This window comes from Strigops habroptila, chromosome 18 (assembly GCF_004027225.2).
Source record: "Strigops habroptila isolate Jane chromosome 18, bStrHab1.2.pri, whole genome shotgun sequence".
Taxonomy (NCBI): Eukaryota; Metazoa; Chordata; class Aves; order Psittaciformes; family Psittacidae; genus Strigops; species Strigops habroptila.
In genome coordinates this window covers 4347032-4364332 of record NC_044294.2, presented here as the reverse complement: position 1 = coordinate 4364332, position 17301 = coordinate 4347032, and the positions used below count along the sequence as shown (strand labels likewise).

General features: G+C 50.4%; 1 protein-coding gene and 1 long non-coding RNA gene across 7 annotated transcripts in view; one reads left to right on the top strand and one right to left on the bottom strand.

Moving 5' to 3' along the window:
* Positions 1-1194: 1194 nt before the first annotated feature.
* Positions 1195-2507, bottom strand: LOC115602376. Its single transcript, XR_003989652.1, has 2 exons — positions 2429-2507; positions 1195-1924 (listed from the first exon to the last, which is right to left on the bottom strand). It is a non-coding gene; the product is annotated as an uncharacterized LOC115602376 (long non-coding RNA).
* Positions 2508-2647: 140 nt separating this feature from the next.
* The window catches only part of BRPF3 (bromodomain and PHD finger containing 3), a 29172-nt gene continuing 14518 nt past the window's right edge, over positions 2648-17301 (top strand). For 2 of the 6 annotated variants that reach the window (XM_030473442.1, XM_030473448.1), the window contains exons 1-6: positions 5559-5807; positions 9269-10671; positions 11687-11843; positions 13247-13378; positions 15338-15466; positions 15832-16144. In XM_030473442.1, the coding sequence (XP_030329302.1) occupies positions 5643-5807; positions 9269-10671; positions 11687-11843; positions 13247-13378; positions 15338-15466; positions 15832-16144 (2299 nt within the window). In that variant the 5' untranslated portion in view covers positions 5559-5642. Of the gene's footprint in view, positions 2735-2812; positions 2897-5558; positions 5808-6787; positions 7650-9268; positions 10672-11686; positions 11844-13246; positions 13379-15337; positions 15467-15831; positions 16145-17301 lie in introns of those variants that run through there. The other 4 variants (XM_030473447.1, XM_030473446.1, XM_030473444.1 and 1 more) reach the window with 4 other exon arrangements.

Genomic DNA, 17301 nt, shown 5'->3' with positions numbered 1-17301 from the left:
GGGGCCTTTTTAGCAATTTCATTAATTTCAACTGTTCTGAATTAAAATCCAGAACAAACACGTGAAGCAGAGGCAACAACAGCCATTGCTGAGGCTTCATGAATCATCAGTCAAAAAGGGTAGCTCTCAATTCCAAATGATAATTTTCTCCCCTTTTGAAGTCTGTTTTATACACCATAAAAAAGATGAAGACAATTACAGTATGATTGAAGCTGCCCAGCTCTGTTTGAGCCTCCTTGGTTCCAGAGCTCACCATGTGTAGGAGGTGCCCAGCACCAGCTTTCTGTCCTGGCGCTTTAGGATCAGGAGAAGTGCCTGGACATTTGCACTTAGTGAGCTGGTTTGTGGGACGCCTGAGAGCGCTGCCCTGAGTGCAGTACGCCAAGGCAGTTTTAGTTGGCAAAGCAAAGGTGGATTTCCATGTTGGTGGCATTGTTCTGGAGGGCACCCTCTGTAGGTGATGCCCAGCACCAGCTTTCTGTCCTGGCACGTTAGGCTTAGCATCAGGGTCTGGACGTTCGCACTTAGGGAGCTGGTTTCTTGGTCACCGGAGGGTGCTGTCCAGTGAGGCTTTACACAGATGGAGTTTTACGTGGCTAGGCAAGGGTGGCTTGCCATGTTGGTGGCACTGCTGCGGAGGGCACCATGTGCAGGTGAGGCCCAGCACCAGCTTTCTGTGCTGGCATATTAGGCTTAGCATCTGCTGATTTCATTTGAAATCGTTGGGTTTGAACGTGCACCCTTTTAAAACTGGGAGGGTATCAAGGAACTGAATTGAGTTGTGCCTCTGGGATTTGAGAATTCAGATCAGAATCAGTTCAGAATGGTTTTTTTCAAATAACACATTAGTTCCATAGCTCTGTTATAAACCTACATGATGGATAACTTGTTTTGACGTTGTAACATGCACCCCCCAACCTTCAGAGGTGTCTGTGTATCGCAGTGTGCACAAATCATCCTCCTGAACCCTGCAGGGCTCTTCACATCCTTGACATGAACAAATCTTTGCAAGGGGGAACCTAACGTGACTGTAACTAGCCAGCTCCAGTGCAACTCCAAGAGTATGAAGTTTCAGAATAAAAAGTTTGCAAAAGCTTGTCAAATTTAAAACAAAAAGAGACATCAAAAGCGCTCGAAAAAATGGAATCACAGTTAAAATCAAGCTGTCACATAAGGAGGGCACGAGATAGTGAATCACTTATTGAAATGATTTAATGTACAGGTTAACTGGCTTCCCAACTTGGAAGCAGAAACACCTACAGATTATCTACAGACCATGCTGTTGCACTGTTCTCCTGGGGTTAGATGAGACCTTCATTAATCAGTGAGACTACTGGCACTTTGAATCTTTGATAGTTTACTTTTCATGCAGGACAAGAACAGAATCTATTCTTTTTGGAGTTCTGATACAGTAACAGTAGATTCTTTAAAAGGTATACACAGAAAGGAATACTTAGAGGTTGGCAGGTAAGGCTGCTCAACAGTAACGTGTTTTCTCATGCTTTTAAGGCTTCAACAAGCTCTGGTCCACCCTGTGTACTTCACAACCGACTTGTCATAGACTGGCTGCTCTCAGATTCCACACTTAACGTAGGTTAAGAGGCAAAATGATCTATAGTTGGACTGGGAATGAGGGAAAATAGCATTCATTTTTTTCCCTTTTCTGTTAATTCTATGAATTCAGATTATATTATGCAATGTTCTGCACGATTCGAGTGGGAGGTGGAGCATACATCTGCCCAAGTATGTGCTGTGCTCTATAAAAAGTAAGTGTAGGAGCCTCTGCAGCTTCTACCTCACCACTTATCTCAGCTGCAAACACAGCTTTAGCCTTGCTGGTTCCTCTTGGTCCCTCTCTCGCTATCGTTCCACCTTGTCACACCTCATCACACCTCAGGAGGCCAGCTGGACCTCAAGGATCAGACTACAGAATAAACATGGACTCCTGTTATTCCCCTCATTTGGCTGAGGGTGCTTGTTTGGGCTAAAGGTGGCAGAAATGAGGCTACAAGGGTTGGACTCTCCTGCCTATTCTGGGGCTCGCAAAAAGCGGGTGCAGGAGGAAGCCACCCCAACGAGCAAAGCCCCGGCCTGCACACCTCCGGTGGCTCCGGCTTAGGAAGGGATGCCGAGCAAACCCCAACCCGGGGGAAAGGGGCAGCCCCTCCGCCCGAAGCGGGGCCCGCACCCCGGCTCCTCTCCGCCTCGCCAGGCACGGAGGTAGCGGCCCCCCCCCTCACCCTGCGGCCAGCGCTGTGAGGGACCCCCCCCCCGCCGCCGTCCCCCCGCAGCCCCCCGGGGGCCTCCGCGCCGCGCGGCCCGGGGGTGGGAAGGGACCGGGGAGGGGCGGGCGGTCCCTGCCCGCGGGGGGGAGCGAAGCGCGGCAGCCCCCTCCCCCGCCTGCCCGCTGGCTGCCGCCTTCCCTCACCGCTCGGCCGGGCTACGCCGCCGCTGCCACCACCGCTACCGCCGCCTCCATCTTGTGCGGGTGTCCCCTGCGCGCCCCCCCCCTTCGCCTCCGCACGGCACCGAGAGAGGCGGCAGCCCGGGGAGGGGGTGAAGGGGGGGGGGGCTGCTGCTGGTGGGGGGGGTGTGTTGGGGGGCGAAGCGACACCGGGGCCGGAGCGGCGGCAGCGACGGCGGCAGCGGCATGAGGAGGCGGCGCTGAGGAGGCGGCGGTAGCCGGAGCGGACGGAGCCGACATCTTGTGCCCTCCCCTCCCGCCGCCGGCTGGGTGAGCCCGTCCGCCCCTGGGGGGAGGGGAGGGGGAGGCGGAAAGAGAGGATATAAAAAAAGAGAAAAAAAAAAAAAAGAAAAAAAAACCCATTAAAAAAAACCCAAAACAACCCAAAAAAGGAGGCGGCGGCAACGGCGGAGACCGCGCTGAGGCGGCCAGGTAAAGCGCTGCGCGGGAGGCCGCGACACCCTTCCCTCAGGGGGTCTCTCCTCCCTCACACACCCCCCGCGCCGGGGTCGCGGGAAGGTGACCGGGCGGGCGGGAAGGAGTCGGGGGAGGCCGGTGCGCCGCAGCCCGCGGAGCCTTCGTCCCCGCTCGGTGGCAGCGGCTCCGCGGCCTCTCGCTGAGCAGGGAGCGGCGGCGGCGGCGGCGAGTGCCCGGGGAGGGCGAACGGGCAGCGCCGTGTCAGCCGGGCCCCCCCCCCGCGTCGCCATCTTGCCCTCCCCCTTCGCGCTGTTCGGGGGGGTCCCCGCCCACCTTCTCCCACGCTATTGGCCCAGGCGGGGCTGAGCGCACTCTCCCGTTAGACCCGCAAAGTCTTGTGTTGCTATTGGTGGTGGAGCTGGGATGGGCGGCCGCGGCAGCCAATAGCGTTTGGCGCTGCCTGCGCTCTCTGTCGCTCTCCCCCGCGCTCGGTCTGCTCTCCGTGGGGATGTTTTTCGCTCCCGGGGCCGGTGGGCCCGGTGCTGAGCCCCGGCCCGCCTTCTGCTCCTCGGGAGAGGCTTTATTTCTGTCCGAGTCCCTGCTGCGTCTTCACCCACATCGCTGGCTGCTAATTGGGCTCCCTGCAGGGATCCCGTGGCCCTCAATGTGCAGGGTTGCTCCAGGCCAGTACTAGGCACAGCTCATGGCGTTTCAGGGTTCCACCAGATGCTGCTGAGACTGGACACAGATGGTGTGTGCTGTGATCTGTTGCTAAGACCAGACTTTACCTTAAACTTAATTTGCAGCACAGCATAATCATAGAATCCCTGAGTGGTTTGTGTTGGAAGGGACCTCAAAGCTCATCCAGTTCCAACCCCTGCCACAGGCAGGGACACCTTCCACTAGAGCAGGTTGCTCCAAGCCCCTTTGTCCAACCTGGCCTTGAACACTGCCAGGGATGGGGCAGCCACAGCTTCTCTGGGCACCCTGTGCCAGCGCCTCAGCACCCTCACAGGGAAGAGCTTCTGCCTCAGAGCTCATCTCAGTCTCCCCTCTGGCAGGTTAAAGCCATTCCCCTTGTCCTGTCCCTACAGGCCTCTGTCCAAAGCCCCTCTCCAGGTTTCCTGGAGCCCCTTTAGGCACTGGAGCTGCTCTAAGGTCTCCCCTTCAGGAGCCTTCTCTTCTCCAGGCTGCCCCAGCCCAGCTCTCTCAGCCTGGCTCCAGAGCAGAGCTGCTCCAGCCCTCGCAGCAGCTCCGTGGCCTCCTCTGGACTCACTCAGCAGCTCCACAACCCAACAATGGTGGTGCTGCCCCCAGAGCTGAATGCTGTACTCCAGGTGGGGTCAAAACTTCCAGTTGTGATGGCACAACAGTTGAGGACCCTTACAGGAGAAGGGGCAAGTGAATTAAAAGTTGAAAGTAACCCTAGAATTGTCTCGCGCTGTCCCTGCTCCAGCGGGAGGTCCCCTCCTGCGGCCTGGTGCATCTCCTGTCAGCTCAGCTTGGTTACAGGAGTATCAGGGGGTCTATAAAGATGTCTGTGTATGCCAGGGCGGGCGACTTGGCGATGTCTGCTGAGCATTGACACACTTCGTTGTAGGTGTCAGCATGGGCGTGTGGAGCATAAACCCTCGGCAGGAGCATGAGGTGAATATGGCCCTGGGGCGAGCACGGAACATGGTGGGACAGTGGCAAGGGCAGCAGGAGTTTCACCAGCATTTTGGTTGGCAAAGGACAGGTGGAAATGGGGCTGCGACTCTTCCAGAGTGTTTTTCCCTCTGGTATCCATTGCTTTTATTTTATGGATATGTTTCTTAAATAGCTCCATGGGTGTCTGTTCCCCACTGCGCAGGAATGGGTTTTAAAAGGCAAGAAGCAGCTGCCCGGAGGTGCGTGGCTGCCAGCATGGGACAGCGATGCAGAGGAACATCTCCAGACCTCATGTTTGACTTGATGTCCTGAGGAGTAGAAGTTTTTGGTAGCCTCGAACCCCAAACTGTTTAGGGCTGTATGAACTGTAGCCACTGCCAGTAATAGTGGTGCACCAGAGTGGAATGAGAGCCACGTTGTTCCCACCTGCTGCAATCACTGAAATTCTTCATCGTGGACCTAGTTCTTCACTGGGATCACCAAGCTGTGCTGGGAAGGGCCAGGAAACTTTCCCAGCAGTGCTGCCTTGAGCTCCAGCCTTGTGTCCTCGGCAGGTTAGCAAAGAAACCTGTTGCTGGAAAGCAACTCCTTGGTTGTTCAGCATGGGAAGGCTGGAAAGAAGGACTGCAGTGGGAAGGAGGGGTAGGAAGGAGACAGAGGTCTTCTGCGGTGCAAGAGGGTTCCTCTGACCTTGGACATGGCCAACACGTTTGCATGGGTGTAAATTACAGCAGCATTTAGCCCTTTAGAGGATCTGCTTGCAGTGGATTTTCCAGGCTGTGTGTATAATAGGGGCCTGTATTGTGGTGCTGTTTAGTACATGGATCTCTCATTTTTTTTCCAGTGGAGCTTTTGACCCATTTGTACTAAATTTAAGTCTCCTGATGGCAGGTTTATGTTTTTTAGTCACTTTTTGCAGCCCCTCCCCTGGCATTTCTGGCTCACCAGCGTGAAAGCTGCTGCTCAGGAGAACTGAACAGCTCCTGAGCAAACACCTTGGGTAGAATTTAAGTTCATCCCTGTGGCTTTGTGCCTTCAGCCACTTTGTTTGCTCAGTTGTGTTCTCTAGGAACGTCACCCCTGCTGCTGGCGCCGTACCCAGCGGAAATGGATGATGGGAGGGTGTTTGGAAGGCCTTGAGCACACTGGTGACAGCGAGAGGACAACTGAACTTTCTGCTTTCACCTTATCAACCTTTGTCCATGGTGGGACAGAACCCGCGTGGGCTGAAACAGCATTTAACCCCGCTGAAGCCAAGTCTGTTCAGTGTGCACGGGTGCTCTGTGTTTGCAGAGGGATTCTTTTTGATCTGTGGCTGGGAGGTGTTTTAAAGTGTGCCAAGACGATCAAAACATTCCTAGATTGCTGCTTCAAAGTTTCTGTTGCTGCAGACAAGGTCACAGTGTTCAGTGCGTCTGGGTTGTTTCATTGCTGCTTTCAAGGTATTTTGGAGGTGGGTGGCTCTGTCTCTCCTAGTATCTGGGTGCATGTCTTATTCTGGGCACTTCTCTCTGGCAGAGATTTCAGTGCTGGTTTAGATGCTTCTATGTAGCACTAAGTAATTGTGTGTTTTACAAATGGGTTGCTTTATGGCAGTGGTGGAAGTCCCACTTCGGGTAATTTTGCTAGGCAATACACTGATGGTTTCACTAAAGCATCAGAAACCCTGAACCCTTTGTTTTTCCTTTCAAGATGTAAAATAACCCTTCCTTAAGGTGCTTGTTCCACTGGAATTTGCTCGTGCCTCAGCACTCCCAGCTAACAGCTTGTTTTTCCTGAATACAATATTAATGATCAGTGTGGTCAGCTCATGCTAATTACTTTATCCTCCAATATCTTTCTTCTCATATATCTTTTTGCCTCCAGTATCTTCGTTGCTCATACCCACCTGAATTCTAAGAGCTGTTTCTGAGCAGGATTTTCCAGCTTTTCCATTTCATCAAGTTGCCTTTATACCCTTATTTTCAAATCCCTTTTTCCTACTGATTGAAGCTGTTGGAGCTTGGCTGGGACAAGTGCAGGTGGGGATCTGCACTCTGTCCATCAAGTGGCTGATTAGAGTTTTAAGGCAAAGGTCCTGACATTTGTGGTACCCACATGTGCACATGGAAATTGTCATCCTGTATTTTGGATCAGAAATGAAATTGGGCCCACAGGCTCCATCATTGTGGGTGTGCCAGGGCTGAAACTGGCACCTGCAGCTTATTTCTGTGGATGCAAAGGAGAATTTGGAAACTTTTCCCAAAACATGTTTGTTTCTTAGGACAGATGTTTTGTTGTGGCTTTACCTTAAGGTTCACAGAGCCAATACTTTCAAGAGAAACGTGTTGCTTCTGGAATTTGGTACTTCTCTCTGGAATAAGCTTCTGGAATAAGGGACTTCTTGTAGGTCCTGGTCCTATGAGGCACTGCTTGCTGTGACTCACACATTTGAGAGTTTCTGGAGCTGTGTCCCTCACAGCAGAAATAATGCAATGGCCAAGAACAAATTATGGGTTTAGAGTGTGTTTTCTTGTCTGCAAGTCCCACACGAAGGGGCTGAAAGTGTGGATTGCCTTAAATAAGGGTAAGGTGCTGGTTCAGGCCTCTGTGTAGCAACAGATAAGCTCTGGGCTGACTTATCATTTGCTTTTCTTTGTCTCCTGTCTCGTTTGTTTCAGCCTCAGCCCGTTCCTTCCCAGAAGTCACGTTCCCATCTCTGACACTGCCCTTCTCACTTGCGTTACTCACTTGGCTTCCTCTCTGCTTTCCCTCTTCGCTGCCTCCCTCCTTTGCCCTCAGATCTCCAGGGCTCTGCTGCCGTGTCCCCATCCTCCCCCAGATCATCTCGTCCAGCCTCCAGGCTTCTGCTCTGCTCCCCCTGGATGGGCACCTCCTTAATGTCAAGGGCCAACTCTCAAATAATTATCTGGGTTGCTGATTAGCAGTTTGCAAGGGCAGAGCTGGCTTGGGCTTTTTGTTAAGGCTCTGAGCAAATACCCTTGCACAGTTCTGGTGTGGTTGAGAAGCTGTCTTGCTGCTTTCCTGCTCATACCCCTGTGGATCCTCCATGCAGAACCAGCTCAGCTGCCTGAACATGGATTGTGGCTCCAAAGGGGCTAATGCTGACCCAGAGCTAGTAAGTCCAGCTGGATCCATGCTGTTTGTTCCCATGCTCATTCCCCCTTTGCTTCCTCAGGGATCCCACTGAAGAGCAGAAGGGATCTCATCTAGCACCCGCTGCGTTGCTCAGTTCATTCTCTGATTGTATTTGGGATTTTGTGACCCATTTTGCTTGTCGGGAAGGACAGAGTCCCTTCATAGCATGGACTGAAGGGACTGAGTGTCTGGAGAGGGGTGTGAGGAACAGCTACGTCTGTGAGAAAAGGGGAAGGAAAGCTGAAGGATGATTTTGCACTACTTCTTGCATCCACAGTGTGGGAAGGGAAGAAGTGGTGGGCAACTTGGAGGAGTTCCATCCCAGCCTAAGGGAGCACTGCTAGTTTTCTCATATGGAGCTCCGTAACCAAAAGAAAATGGGAATTGCTTTCATAGGACAGGAGCAGTGTTTTCCTTTCCACCTGGAAAACATCCAGCACATTTTGTGTGCTACTAGGGCTATAAAAGAAAAGCCACGGGCAAAAGAACAGAGAACTCCTTCTTGGCTTGTGTGAATTTAGTATATGAAGGTGCAAGCACAGGTTGGGCAGAGAAGAGATTCAGAGCAGCCCTGCAGGGAAGGGCTTGGGGGTGTTGGTTGATGAGAAGCTGAACATGAGCCGGCTTCAGTGTGTGCTTGAGCCCAGAAACCAACCACATCCTGGGCTGCATCAGAAGCAGCGTGACCAGCAGGTCGAAGGAGGTGATCCTGCCCCTCTGCTCTGCTCTTGTGAGACCTCACTTGCAGCACTGTGTGCAGTGCTGGTGTCTTCAACATAAGAAGGACATGGAGCTGTTGGAGCAACTCCAGAGGAGGCCACGAGGATGATCAGGGGCTGGAGCAGCTCCTGTATGGAGACAGGCTGAGAACATTGGGGCCGTTCAGCCTGGAGAAGAGAAGCTGCGTGGAGACCTCAGAGCAGCTTCCAGTGTCTGAAGAGGCCCTGCAAGGATGCTGGGGAGGGACTAGTGGTTGGACAAGGGGTAATGGGTTCAAACTTAAACAGGAAAAGTTTAGGTTAGATATAAGGAAGAAGTTCTTTACTGTGCAGGTGGTGAGGCACTGGAATGGGTTGCCCAAGGAAGGTGTGGATGCTCCATCCCTGGCAGTGTTCAAGGCCAGGTTGGATGCAGTCTTGGGTGACATAGTTTAGTGTGTGGTGTCCCTGCCCATGGCAGGGGGTTAGAACTAGATGATCTTAAGGTCCTTTCCAACCCTAACTATTCTATGATTCTATGAGAAGCACTATTTAGGTTTAGGGAGATCTGAATGGTTTGCTGAGCTGAAAGCACAGCAGTGTTTGGATGCTGCTGTAAAATCAATTTGAACTCTTCTCATCTGGTGGTATGGGGGTATATACATGTCCTGACATGCAAATAGGGAAGGTTGGAGGGTGCTCTGATAGACATTGCAAGAAATGGTTCATATTTCCATTGCCTGCTTGTATCTAAGAAGATGTAAAGACTCAGCAAGGCTGAAATTGCTGGAGTCTCTAGTAGAAATGTTGTTCTGTTGCAACGCTGAGTGAGTTTTTGGATCTGTACTGCTCCTTGCTTGCCTCCTTGGCTCACTCTGTCCCCTGCCCTGTGTTGTTACAGGGTCTCTGGACTGCAGGGATGAGGAAGCCTCGGAGGAGGTCCCGGCAGAGCGTGGAGGGGAGGCGTTCGCCCTCACCCTACAGCCTCAAGTGCTCACCCACTCGGGAGACGCTGACCTACGCTCAGGCCCAGCGGATCGTGGAGGTGGACATTGATGGGCGGCTTCATCGTATCAGCATCTACGATCCCTTAAAGATCATCACAGAGGATGAGCTGACTGCCCAGGACATCACAGAGTGCAACAGCAACAAGGAAAACAGTGAGCAGCCCCTTTTCCCTTCCAAATATAAGAAAACCCTTTCCAAAGGCAAGAAGAAGGAGTCCTGCTCCAAACACGCACCAGGGACATCTTTACACTTACCCCAGCCCAACTTCCGTGTGGTGGATTCCTTCAGCCAAGCAGAGGCTCCTCCTCTCCCTGCCGCCTACTACCGGTACATCGAAAAGCCTCCTGAGGACCTTGATGTAGAGGTGGAGTATGACATGGATGAGGAGGATCTGGCATGGCTGGAAATGGTCAACGAGAAGAGAAGGGATGATGGTTATGGCACAGTTTCTGCCGACACTTTTGAGCTGCTGGTGGATCGGTTGGAAAAGGAGTCATACCTGGAGAGCCGCAACAACGGGGCTCAGCAGTCCCTCATCGATGAGGATGCCTTCTGCTGTGTCTGCATGGACGATGAGTGTCACAACAGCAACGTCATCCTCTTCTGTGATATCTGCAACCTGGCTGTGCACCAGGAGTGTTACGGCGTGCCCTACATCCCTGAGGGGCAGTGGCTTTGCCGCTGCTGCTTACAGTCCCCTTCTCGCCCTGTGGATTGTGTCCTTTGCCCAAACAAAGGTGGAGCCTTCAAGCAGACCAACGACGGCCGCTGGGCCCATGTGGTTTGTGCCATCTGGATCCCAGAGGTCTGCTTTGCAAACACTGTGTTCCTGGAGCCCATTGAAGGGATAAATAACATCCCCCCGGCTCGGTGGAAGCTCACATGCTATATCTGCAAGCAGAAGGGCATGGGAGCTGCTATCCAATGCCACAAGGTGAACTGTTATACTGCCTTCCACGTCACCTGTGCCCAGCGGGCTGGTCTCTTCATGAAGATTGAACCAATGAGGGAGACCAGCATCAACGGCACAACGTTCACCGTGCGCAAGACCGCCTATTGTGGGAGTCATTCCCCACCCGGGATGGTGAAAAAAGGGTCTTCAGCTGCTGGTGCTGAGGGGCAGGAGGCCTCTGTGGAGGAGGAGGCAGAGGAGGGAGCCAATTCTGGCCCTCCCAAAGGATCTCTGAAAAAGAACCAGTTGAAATTGAAGCAGAAGATCAAGAAGGAGCTTGGCGTTGTGACCAATGGGCATTCGTCTGTGCCCATGGTGACAGTCACACAAATTCCCTCTTACAGGTGAGTGTCTCAGGTTTAGGAAAGGAGGTGGACAGGGTCTGTTTTGAGGACTTGATCCCTCCTGTTGACCTTGTGAACACTGAATCTACAGCCAAGACCCAGCAGTAGCTGTGTTCAGAGGGTGCTCTGCAGAACCATTCCTGACCCGTGTTACTCCACATGAGTGTTGAGGGCACACTGTGGTTTCCCTGCTTTGCCATCACAAGCTTCTCTGTAACACAGAATCTGTGGAGGTCCCTAACTGAAAACACCTCCTTAGCATCTGCATTCACACAGATGGCTGTGAAGGTGTTTTTAAAACACTTCAGGCTTTGCAGGTTGACAGGCAGATAGAGGTCATCCTGCTATTAAGTAGTTTTTAATCTCCTCATTTCATAGTTTCTTAATTCCTCCTTTTATTAAAGAGCATGTCAAACCTGTTAGTGTTGTAAGCAGCTTTGAATTTGGCTGTGTGTGGATTTTTCCCTCCCAGTTCTCTCATGAAAAACTAGGTAGTGCTGCTAGTTTGGTGCCTTACGAAGTGTGGTGATGTGTTACCAGTATTTTAACAGATAAACTTTGGAAAACTGCTGATAAAGCACCACATATAATCTAGTGAATGGTTCAAAAAGGTTAAAATAGGTGATATCTGATTCTTGAGCTCTTACCGAGTTAGTTTCTCAGACTCCAGCTTAATAACATCAGACTTAAACATCCCCCAGGAAAGTTCTTGATGCTAAAAGTAGTTTTGAAATGAGGCCTTGGAGCTGAATTTGTGATCGCATGCTTTGACTGTGCTGTGGTGAGTGCTTGGTGAGAACCTCCAGCTGAGCTGCTACTAACATAGGGTATACTGTGAAAAGTAAGCACATACGTCTTCATGGTAGGGAGGTTCCACATTGTACCAGTTGCACGTGTGGTTCAGAGTGTGCATTGACACACAAATCTTCATTAGGAATTGTGATGGCACCACCAGGGTCTATGGAGTCATGGTCGCTTTCGGGTTGGCTCCACGACACCTCTTTGCTTCCTTCAGGCTCAACAAGATCTGCAGCGGCCTCTCCCTCCAGAGGAAGAACCAGTTCATGCAGAGGCTCCACAACTACTGGCTGCTGAAGCGCCAGGCGAGGAACGGGGTGCCCCTGATCCGGCGCTTGCACTCGCACCTCCAGTCCCAGAGGAACGCGGAGCAGGTACTGGTGCCCAGCTGGACCCACGTGGGAGGATGGAGAGCTTGCTTTTGGGGGGTGAATGTGCTTGATGCATGGCTGGGAAAGGGAATGAGGGTGAAAGGATCAGAGGGTAGCCTGATTGAAATCTCTTTTGGTCTCCTCTTGGTATGCTCATGTCTGAAGAGCTGAGTTAGTGTATCAGTGGGATATCCATCGTGCCACTAGAATTGGCGTTGAGGAGCCAGCAGATAAGAGTTTTTCCCTTGAGTCAGGAGACCCAGGCCTGTGCAAGGGTGTGATGGGCCCTTGGTGGAATCATCTCTTAGTTGAATCATAAAACCACGTTCCTCACATGTGATTAAAAATCCTCTCCTCAAGAAAAAGGATGTTACCTCCAGAGTCCTGGCCAAGCTCCAGTTTGGGTCATTCTTCCTGCAGCTTCAATTTCCGACCCTCCCATGCACATTCATGTGGAAGTTTAGTCATATCCATCAGCTCTGGACTCCTTTGATTCCTTCTCCGAGCTGGCATCCAGAGTCACTCGATCTCGATGCTGTTAAACAGCACCAAGTTTGGCTCAAGTCAATGGTGAATTCATGAAGCAATTGGACTCTACCCTCTAACACAGTCTGTCAGTAGGTGCTGTGCATGTTGTGCACGTTGTACATGTACATTTTTACTGCAGTTGGAGGAATTTATAGGCTTTTGCTTTGCATGAAGACTACTCTGGATGATTAATAAGAAAACCTATTTTCCACTCATCAGTCTGGAGCTTGGGGAAGTGCAGGATTTCCTTGGTGTATTTGGCAATTTACCGTAAGTAAGTTCTTAAAACCAAACGTCCTATAAATAGAACCCATCAAGACCTTGGGGAAACAGTTGTCCTCTCCTGGCAATCATGTGAAAGTGTGTGCACTTCAGGTCCATCCTCAAACCCATTAAAAAAGCTACAGATTTAGGCAAGGATGGATGGTTGCCACCGAACTGTGTCTTGGAAGGTGTAGGCTCATCTCCCACCCTTGGCTGTTCCTTTGTGTTTTGGTGAATCTCCTTCCCTGACTATTTCTTATTGGTTACAAGGAGGATAATGTTAGCTCTTTCTCTGCTCACTTTGCCTTTCTACTTTGGGCTGCTTCTTCCATGCACAGCAGCCAAGAGAAAAACTTCCAGCCTCTATAATGAACTTGGGTATAAAAGCAGGGAGGGTGTAAATGAGTATGCACTGAAGTATGGTCCCAGAGTGTAGCTACAGGATGATTTAGGCCTAACTTCACAGATAGATAACATAATATCCAGAAAGGCTAATGTTGTGTTTGTTAGCTAAATGGGGCATCATTTGTAGCCAGGAGGAAGACTATGAGAGCAATTCACAGGGGACACCTAGAAAGAGGTTTTATTTCTAACCCCACTGCTATGTCTTCCAGAAGGAGCAGGATGAGAAGACCAGTGCAGTGAAGGAAGAGCTGAAGTACTGGCAGAAACTGCGGCATGACTTGGAGCGGGCACGGCTGCTCATCGAGCTGATCCGTAAGAGGGAAAAACTCAAACGGGAGCAGGTAGGGAGTTTTGGCTGTCAGGGTGCCGCACTTATTAGTCCCACGCAAGCTCCCCATGCTGCAGGAGGCATAGGGGGAACAGGACAGTTCTTCTTGAGCCTTTTCCTCTTCTCACAGAGTCTGGCTGTTGGATGTGCATCTTTCCCTATGTCAGTCCCGGACTTCCACTGCTCAGCCTCTGCCCTTGGAAGCAGCACTGGGCTGCAGCAAGCTGGGAAAATGGATTTGCATAACTAATAGTGGATTTGATTCCTGACCTACAGCACCGCTTCTGTTTCTGGGCGTGGAGTAGGTGTTTTGCAGTGCAGAACTTAGACCTCCTTTAACGATTGTTGCAGGCGGTTGGTAACACCTACTCCAGAGAAAGGACTAAATCACAATTCTACTCCTCATTTTTAAAGCTAAAAATTCATGTGGTTTGCTCTCTAAATTCATTTTTTTAGAAGAAAGAAGTTTTAAGATGGAGACCATTTACTAAATTTTCCAATTTCTTCTTTGATCTGTGTGCTGTTCTCCAAAGTTGCACCGGTTAAGGTTGCTTCCCAAGCTTGCCAGCTTTGCCTGTTGAAGGTCTTTGCTTGCCATGCCTGATTGGTCTCTGCAGCCACAATTGTGCTCTCTGGCACGAGTATCTTCGAGGACAGCTTCATTAAAGACTCACCCTGTGCACTGTGAGCCTGTATGTGTGGCCCCAGGCACTGCCTGGGTGCTCTCAGGTTGTCTGCAGGGAACCAGGCAGAGGGAAAGCAGCATCCTCTGTGGTCACAGCTTCTCTGTGAGCTGTTTTTTCATGGCCAGAAACTGCCCACAGCTTTTTTGATGGACTCCTTTTTCGGGGTCTTTTTTGATGCAAGTTTGGATAGGAAGATCAAAAGAAAAATCATTCTTGGGCTTTGTTTGCTTTCAGTATCTTGATAAATCCTTATGACAGTTGGCTGAATTCATAAAAGCTTGTTGAAACTTTGGTATCCTTTATAAAAGGATATCACAGAAAAGTGTGGATGTAGTTGGACCTCTATCCAAGCTCAGCTTTTAGGTGAGTGGAGAAGGATGCTCCAGAGTCCCAAGTCTTTGTTTGACTTCTTTGCTTGTTTTGGGGGAAGAGTGTGGTCTTTATATCCCATCTTCATTCATTCTCTTATTGATGCTGTCGTGTTGCTTAGTACATCAAATACAGCTTTTTGTAAACAGATTTGCTTTCCTTTGCTACTGAAGTGGTTGATTTAATGACATAATGAGGGATTATAAGATCAAAGAAATGAAAACGTTAGAGAACGAAATACTTCTGTTCCAGTCTCCTTTGAACAGAGTTTCATTGTCAGAGATCAGACTGGTGCTACAACTTGTTTGCTTGAAATCAGACAGTGTTAGAGACTTCATAAGGGATGGAAGAAACCATATTAGGGATTTGCAGACATCTAACCACTGTTGTTGTTTGGCTTCTGCCTTGAAGTGTGAGAGCTTCAATCCTGAGCTTTGTTTGTGCTCTTTAGTCTAATTATGGATCTTGTTGTTCATGTAAACACCTACATACTTCCGACTTTTGTGTAGTGTTGCTAATTGGCATAATAACATCTCGAGGCAGGGAGTTCTACAGGGTATTTTACCAGGCATGAAAAGCTTCTTCCTGTTTTCATTTTTAGTTGTATTATCTTCTAATTTTCCAGCCTTTCCTCTTGTTTTGGCTTGGTGAGATTGGATAAGCCCAAATTCCCCATACAAAAAGATTGGACTGTGCAGTTACGCTCTGCAAATCTGCTGAGGTACATCCTGCACATGGAGAGAACAAGGTGTTTGCCAGGAATTTTTCAGCAATGAGTCTCCCAGGCTGGTGGCGATGATCTGGGGTTGCCACCGCTGAATAGAGCTGGGGTGATGACTCAGGAGAAACTGGAGGGAGACACCACTGACGTGTCCTGTCCTCTACAGCAGTGCTCATCACTGTTTTCCCATCTCCAGGTGAAGGTGCAGCAGGCTGCCATGGAGCTACAGCTCACCCCTTTCAACGTCCTTCTGCGCACAACACTGGACCTGCTGCAGGAGAAGGATGCTGCCCAGATCTTTGCAGAGCCTGTTAACCTGAACGAGGCAAGTCTCTTTCCTAGAGGTGCCTAATGGGTTTTAGATGAGATAGTGCTGGGCAGAAGCTCACGTGCTGTCATAGCCCTGGAAGCCACCTTACCCCAACCTGCAGGTGGACTAAAGAGTATCTCAAAGAGGACTCACAATGGGGTACCCTTCTGGGCCAGAAATAGGGTGTTGCTTTCTGGAAGCTTCAGCACGTCTCAGTAATGTTTTGCAGAGCCAGGATGTGTCTGCCTTGACTGAGTGATAGAGAAATGAACCACTGGTGCTGCCCTTTGCTGGTGGAAAGGGCACTGAGTGCTTATGATGGATGCGCTCTGGTTGGCTAGTAAATGGTTTTTGTAATTGTACAGGTTTTATATGTTTAGGTTCCAGATTACCTGGAATTCATTTCCAACCCAATGGATTTTTCCACCATGAGGCGGAAGCTGGAGTCTCACCTGTACCGAACATTGGATGAGTTTGAGGAAGACTTTAACCTTATAGTTACCAACTGCATGAGGTATAATGCTAAAGACACGATTTTCCACCGAGCAGCTGTCCGGCTCCGAGACCTCGGAGGAGCGATACTGCGCCATGCACGGCGGCAGGCTGAAAGCATCGGCTTTGACACTGATGTGGGGATTCACCTGCCTGAGTCACCCAAAACCGAGGACTTTTACCGCTTTTCTTGGGAGGATGGTGAGTGTTAGCCTTTGGTTTTTTCAGGTAGATCGTAACTGTGTTCTTTGTTCTGAGCATGTCACTCAACCTGCTGGAAATCAGAGCCCTCATTCAGCGTACAAGAGTTTTCCTATCTATCTGTTTACCTAAGTATATATCTAACTCCTTTAGAGCCTCAAAGTGCGGGATTTCAGGTGTGCTGGGCATTCTGAGCTAGATGCAGCTTAGGAAGAAGCTCTTCCCTGTGAGGGTGCTGAGGCACTGGAACAGGCTGCCCACAGAAGTGGTGAATGCTCTGTCCTTGGCAGTGTTCAAGGCCAGGTTGGATGGGGCTTGGAGCAACCTGGTCTAGTGTGAGGTGTCCCTGTCCATGGCAGGGGATTAGAACTGAATAATCTTAAGATCCTTTCCAACCCAAACCATTCTATGACTCTGTGTCTGTCTCAGAAGAGCTTTGTAACTGCCCATGCTGTTTGATTTGTGCCATGGCTGTAGTACAAACTTGGTAATTTGAAGAACAGGGCAAAAGTGGATCTAGGATTTCTTTGCTCTGAGGGAGGCCTGTGCATTTCAATATAAATTGGCAAGGTGCAAAGCAACTGGATTTGATGGAGCACTGAGGGCTGGGAGGAGCTTGATGTAGGGTTAATGTCCTGGGACACAAGCAGTCTTTCTAGCTGAGACTTCCCATTCACAACACGACCATAACCATTCCCACTGCCATCTGGCGATGCAGCTCCAAAGCATGGGTTGAATAACTCGGCTAAATTTAGCATAGAATATTGCTGCCATCCAGCACGCAGAGCTTGCGGTCTGCCATCCTGTTCATAAATGTTGCAGCCCTTTTAGATGCAGGCGGATGGTCTGTTAGGAAACTTGTGTATACGAGAACACGTCTGTCAGCTGTCTGCCCCACTCCTGCAGGTGCCAGCCCTTCAGCAGAGCCAGAGGAATGGCAAACATGTTCTGTTTTGATCAGTTCTGTTTGTGGTCTGATTTTGTTGTTTAACCTGGCAATGAAATAGGTTTCCGCCAAGGACCTGCACTGTGAACTGTCATGGGTGCAGATGTATGTCCTTCCACTGTTGCCCCGGGACAGTAATGGGAACTGGAGGGTGGAGCAAGTTAAATCAGCTGCTCTTTACCCAAATGAAGGAAGTCCGAGCTCCAAGGTT